At 29.8% G+C, this 6,866-nt stretch overlaps 1 protein-coding gene across 1 annotated transcript; it reads right to left on the reverse strand.

The window, feature by feature from the left end:
• Positions 1–5,640: 5,640 nt before the first annotated feature.
• LOC113862422 (Werner Syndrome-like exonuclease) lies at positions 5,641–6,396 on the reverse strand. The gene has a single exon (XM_027495509.1). The coding sequence runs from the start codon at positions 6,394–6,396 to the stop codon at positions 5,641–5,643; it is 756 nt and encodes a 251-aa protein (XP_027351310.1).
• Between the last annotated feature and the right edge of the window lie 470 nt (positions 6,397–6,866).

Genomic DNA, 6,866 nt, shown 5'->3' on the forward strand with positions numbered 1-6,866 from the left:
AACAGGAATGAACACAAAACCACAAAAATTAAGAAAAATGTATAAGTTTAAATTTTCTGATATCTCAAATTGTTGTTGCATTGGAACTTCCTAACGTGATATTTATAGAATATTAGAATTATAACGTTGTATATCTCCGTTGGAATTAAGGAAGCTATAAAGAGAAAAATTGTGAAAAATAAGATTCCCGAGACAGCTAGCACTAGTGCGACTCCGTTGATGTCTTTTACTTTTTTGTCCTCAATGGTTGATATGCAAGTATATACATGACGATAACTTATGTTTTGATTACTTCTTTTAAAGAAATTAAACTATCTTTTGAAAATTACTAACACATAATAATTACTTATTAACAAATATTTTTTGAATTATTAACAAATAATTCTAAAAATATAAAATTTATACGGTGTGAGGACACACACAAATATATAGTTAATTAAAAAAGTCTATATGGTACATGTTCAAAAGTTAGTTGATTGAGATTAAAGTTTAAAGTATTGTACTATCAAGCCTTTGTGATCCTTCAATTTCTTTAATATCTAAAGCCGATGGGGTACGACAGAGCGTAAGCCATTCATCTTTCAGCTTGAAATGAAATGGAAAAGGGAAACTCAAATAATTATGTCGTAAATTGCACTGTTTCTAAATTACATAATTTAAAATGAGGTTTTCTCTCCCCCCGATATTTCCGCTCTGCAATGTTTCACATATGCGTCGAGTCACTAGCAAATTGGTGTAAAAAAAAGGTTTTCAGCGAAATATTTCCAGCTAAAAAATCGGTTTACGCCAAGGAAGAAGAGTAAAGAGAGGATTGAAACTTCGAGCTTAGGTTCGTCAAAGGAAGACGAAGTATCAAGAAGGCTAAAAGATAGCTGAAATGCAGAAAAAGAGTCCGAACACTCAAATAGATAAAAAGAGAAAGGTGTTTGCTCCTGTACCTGAAGATTTGAGGAGGCATTAGGTGCTTATGATATTAAAGTTATGGGTGAAACAATTGGTGGGGTTCCATTTAGGTGTCATTGCATTAGAAAGGAGCTTCCCGAGGCGAATTTGTATAGCCATTAATAAAATTTGCTTTAGAATAAGACACTAAAGAGAAAGAAAGTGGTTTAAGTTGAATTATTTTCTATTATCTACTTTTAAAAGCAGTTTATTTAAAGATCACTTTGGAGAGCAGTTACTAAATAATCGTACTTTGATACTGCTATTTAAGAAAGCGGGTGATATGTGAAACGATTGTCAGAATTAAAGATGGGAGAGTGATTATCGCTTAATCACTTTCTAAAGTTCAATTTCAAATTAAACTAAAAACTTCGTCATCTCTTTTCTCACATTCACTCTCTGCTGCTACCACACTCTAAATTCTCTGTCATCTCAAATGTGTTTGTGTCATCCTCTGCACTATTAATGTAGCATTTGTATCCTAAGATATACTTTTCTTTATTTGTCTTTCATCACTATGAACAATACTCAATTCTTCCCGGAGTTAAGACATACTATTGTTTGAAATCAATAGTGCATCCTCATCTTTAGTAGTGAGGTGAACTATGACTAAGGTGTAAGTACATTGCATTAAACTTAGTGACTTGAATATTTTTATATTTTTAGTGAAACTTATATTTCGCTTTTGATTGTTATCTGACAAAGCATATATTTAGTGAAAAAAAATTTGGCTTATATTTAGTAAAACTTATATTGCAAATGTCAAATTTTAAGTTAGTACATGAACATAGACGATTATTGTGTTGTTGTTATTAGTAATTTAACTGACAGAGAGTATATAGTGTATAAAACACAATGTAATTGTATTAAAGTTGTGTTGTGTGTGTATATACTTGAATATGTTATAATTTTGAATACTAAGAAGAATAAATGAAGTTTTTATAGATGTAATATAGACTGAATTATGATAAAATTTTTGGGTTGTGTGTGTCTCCTTATTTAGCTAGATGAAGATGAGTTAATATGATGCCCTATTGTATAGACTTAGGCAAAGACATGTAAATCTACAAGAATGATTGTATGATGAAATAGAACTAAATGCATTTAGCAAAGATATGTATTTAAATATATTTGATTGTGAGTAGGTAGGATAATATATAAGTTGTGAATACATATGTTTTGTTGTTTGGTTAAGAATGCAAATACATATAATCTTGTTTTTTTTTTTTGTAAATTGTTCTAAAGTTGAAGTTTAAAATCTCAATAAAATTTTAAATTTGAGCGAAACATTAATTTTTTGTTCGAGATTCAAAATAATGATTAATAATTAAAGAAATTATTATTTTGAATATCAAATTATTTAAGTTGGACAGTTTGAAACATAGTTTTTCATTGATTGGTAATGAATTGAATATATATATTCCTTCGTATTTTGTATATTAACCTTCTTTTGTGCATAAGTAAATTGATTTAGAATACTTTTTTTTCAGTCTTGATTAAGTCTTAATTCAATTATTTTAGGATATCATATATTCTGACATTATTTAGTATTTAGGTTATAAATTGAGCTATAGACATCATTTTAATGTAATTCTTATTTTGTAAGAAAGTTAAGATATGATTCTAAAACTCGTATGAAGAAATCAGAGGTTGAATCCTAATGTCCAGAGCCAGAATTAGGATTAAACCAGAAGATAAAGGAGGCAAACGCGAATCCTCATCAATGGTCAATGTTTGGGCCATATCTTGGTTACAAATATCTAATTGAACTTATTTTAGTGGCATATGAAAGCTAACATCCATGTTTTTAATTCATATTCATATCATGAAGCTTAACGAGGCCAAATTCTGGGCTAAAATAAAGGAAAAAATTATGAATTTGTTTTATAAGATTAGGTGATTACCATTTAGAATATTTTTTTTCTTAGATTATGATATTGTTTAAAGATCAATCTTGGTGCAATCTTATTTTCACATTTTTTATAAGATTACTTATATTGGGATTATGATTTTTATTATCTTTTATTTTAAATTTTGATCTTATTAAAAGGAGAGAGTGAGAACATAGATAAATATACTAACAAATTTAGATTCAATTTGAATTTTTCTCCTTTTCTTTTGCATTTTCTATCCTATCCTCAAACTTTAAATTTTTGTGTTCCTCCACTTGTGAAAAAGTAATTTTCATACTTTAATTATAGATTTAAGAAAGCCAAACACTTTTGAGAATCAATTTGCAACGTTTATTCTCAATTCAAGTTTTCTCCTCTTCTCTTTAATCTATTTAATTTCACTAATTAAAAGTATTTATTCTAATTTCAATTGAGAAGTAATTGATTTATCATTATTTCTTAGTTATAAGTTTTTTTTTTGTTTTGTAAAATCTAGTTAAAGATATTTCTTCATTTCAACTAAAACTCTATGTTTATTCATTGTAACTAAAAATTTCATATGTTCCTTTAAATAAATAAATATATATATATATATATATATTATAAAAACTTGTCAAAAAATAGAAAATCTTATAGAGCTCATATTATTATACAAAAATTCACTCTAAATATATACCTAGACTATAAACAAAATCTATAATTTATCGTTACAACATTGATATTATTTTTTTTAGAGAGTGTAACACACTTTTCATTTTATATTTTTCAACTTAAATAGCTTAAATTACTTCAATCAAATTGAAAACTTTACTTCAAGTAAAAAAAAAAATATTATTATTTGAAAATTTTCCATTTATCCGAAACCTTTATTAAGTGAAAATTTTAATTTTAGAACATTTTACACGAGAATATATGGTAGATTGTTTCTTTTCCTTCCTAGAAGGTTTGGCCAAACTAAAAGTATTGAAGTTAATTTTACTAATTGCTATAGTAAATAAATTACTTTCCAAACTAAAAGTATTGAAGTTATTGCAACAATTAATTGATAAGATATACTCCATAGTATGTTTCGATGAGATTTGAAATAAAGAAAAAAATATGAAAAAAAAAGAAATAAAAAAGTAAGAAATAGAGTAAAAAATATTTAATTTAGAATGAATTCAAATAAGAAGGAAGGTAATTAAAAAAGGTAATCAAATTTATTAAAAATTAAAATTAAGTTAAAATAAGTTCAGCCTCTTCTTTATCCCATTCAAACTGTAGAAATTATTCATTTCCCGGTCACTTCCCTCCCTACTCTTTAAATTCACCCCATTTAAACAAATTGTTAGGATAATAATAGAGTTATCATAATAGTTAATCTACAAAAACTAAACTTACTATATAAAGGTATTATTAAAAAAATATTTTAAAATTTTTAAAGTGAGAAATAATTTAATAATATTTAATAAGAGGAGTGCAATCATGATAATTAAGAGGATGGAAAGCACTAAGAGGCAATCTGAAAAGCAAAATAACGCTTCTAACTCCAACATCCAAGCTTAGTATTAACCGTGCAAATGTGCAATGAAATTAGCCAATATTTCAGCATCTAACTTATTCCAATTTCAATACATAAAAAACATTAATAGCATAATATTCAACTATCATTTCGACGTTTAATTAATTCATCAGCTAGTTTTATAAATAAAAAAATCTTTGTCGTTTTGCTAGAGATTAACGCGTGTTAAATTCCCTCCTGTGCTAAATATAAGTAAAGAAACAATTAAATTATATTTATTAAAAATTTAATTAATTTTATTTTTAAAATAATTTTAATATATTCTTCATAATATTGGGGGGAATCACTTAAAGATGATTAAATTCTTTTAGCGGTAAATGATATTGATTGGCGATTTCAGTTTTTATGCTAAATATCAATGTTAGAAAAAAAAAAGGAATTTAAAAGTCATATGTAATTGTTAATGTCATGTTTTTATAATAAAAAAGCTATAAAAATAATTTTAAATTAACAAAAATATTAACATTTTATTAAATGATGTAAAATTAATTAAAACTTATTTATAGTTTATACCATCTTACCTGAATTTATATTTGCGATCAGAAACATCGCATGTTAAGAAATTAAAATTAACTTTTTAATAAAATCAAAATATTTATTGTTTCAAAATATTTATATCAAATGCTCAAAAGGAGAATACATAGAATTTACTTCAAATGAATAACATATCACATATGGCACTATTACTTCTTACGATAGGGCTTTTCAAAATTTAATATATGCAAGAACTTGACCTAATCAACAAACAGGTCAACCTCAATTCTCAAAATTTCCTCGTTTTTGGTGGGTGTGGTCCAGACTATAACAAGCTGAAAATTGAAAAAGTAACTAAAATGTTATTCTTTCCTTGTTGACTGAAACCCTTCAACTTTTATATTTAATTTCTCTGACATTTATTTTTTAATTTCTTTATTCTCTCTTCATTCGACAACTCATTTCGGGAGGTGGAACAAACCAATTCGCATCTGGAAGACACAAAAGAATCCAAAACACGAAGAACTTCACCAAATCATTTTTCACATCCCCATCATTTTAACAATTTCACATCGACCATCATCAATTGACCAAATCCGCAAGAATTCAGACAAAAGGTCAAAAAAGAAAAAAAGCACATTTCACTAATTACCCCACCCGTACCATTACCATGGCAACGAAAGAAAGGGGTAAACAAAATCCAAGAACCCTAACTCGTACTGAAGGTAGAATACAACAGTGATGGCCATCAGAAAATGAAGCATTCTGATGCTAAGATGGCAAAGGAGAGGCATTAGCAATGTTATCATTGTTAAGGGAACTCAAACGGCGACCAACCTCAAAGGAGACAAAGGCATCAAGAGCGGCATACTGTACCTGTTCCGCAGTGAGCCAGCGATTATCCCACCTACTCCGCGTGATCCATTGAGGCTTATGAACCTCTCTTCCAAGAACGCGCAGGCCCAATGTCTTAACCCCAGCCCGATTCAACTCTTGCTCACCAAGCTTCTCCGCAGCCAGAGACCGAAGGTCAACAAAGTTAGCCACGAGCAGGGAATAGTCTTCTAGAAGTTTCTCCACGTCTTCTTCAATGCCAACCCCAACGAAGGTGAGGTTACGGTCGCCCAGAAAGGAGATTAGGGATTCCGGCATGAACTGCGCGAAGAGAATCTGAAACACCAGGCAGCGACGCCCCACGCAGAGTTGGAGCGTGGCCACCGGGTTCTGCATGTTGCGCTGGGTGTTGGGGCGCCACTCCACGTCCAGCCCCACGATCAGGTGACGGAGGCGGCGGCGATGGATGCGGAGGATGTCGGAGATCCAAGAATCGACCAGGGAGGGTTCGGAGGTGAGGAGGGTGTGGATGGTGTCGGAGTAGAATGTGACGTCGTAGAGGTTGTGAGAGTCGTTTGGGAGGTAGTGGTCAACGATGCTTATGGTGGGGCGGGGGATTGGGTTATGGTTCGGCATGACGGTCGACGACGTGCCGTTTCGGTTAAACCTCGGGGGTTGGCGCCGATTATTCATTGTGGGGGAAGGAGGGTTTGATTTTGGAGTGTGAAGCGAAAAACGAATAACAAACAAGGCTGTGGCATTTTTTTGTAAGTGCGCGTAGCAATTTTATTCTAAATTGTACGGTCATTTTTAGGGACAATTTTCTTTTTCTTCTTGCTTAAGAAATGTCAGCTCTCTGTGCTCAAGCTTTAATTTCTCAATGTTTTTTTTCCTGCAAAATTATAAAATTATTTTTCATTCTATTAATAAAAGATACACATTTTTTTTATAAAAGTCTGTTGATATTTATTTAATGATGTTAATACTTATTTAATATATTTAATTTATTATATTTATTATTTTCTTTGAGTATTCAACTATTTTTCATAATCATCAGCTTAAAGTAAAAAATAAGAATTAGAGAGATAACAATTTATTTCTCTTCTTTACTTTTCCCCCCTCTTCGTAAGTTCGTAACCCCTTTTTTAAAAACACATTCATAT

Source organism: Abrus precatorius, unplaced genomic scaffold (genome assembly GCF_003935025.1).
Source record: "Abrus precatorius isolate BTA unplaced genomic scaffold, Abrus_2018 Scaffold3, whole genome shotgun sequence".
NCBI lineage: Eukaryota > Viridiplantae > Streptophyta > Magnoliopsida > Fabales > Fabaceae > Abrus > Abrus precatorius.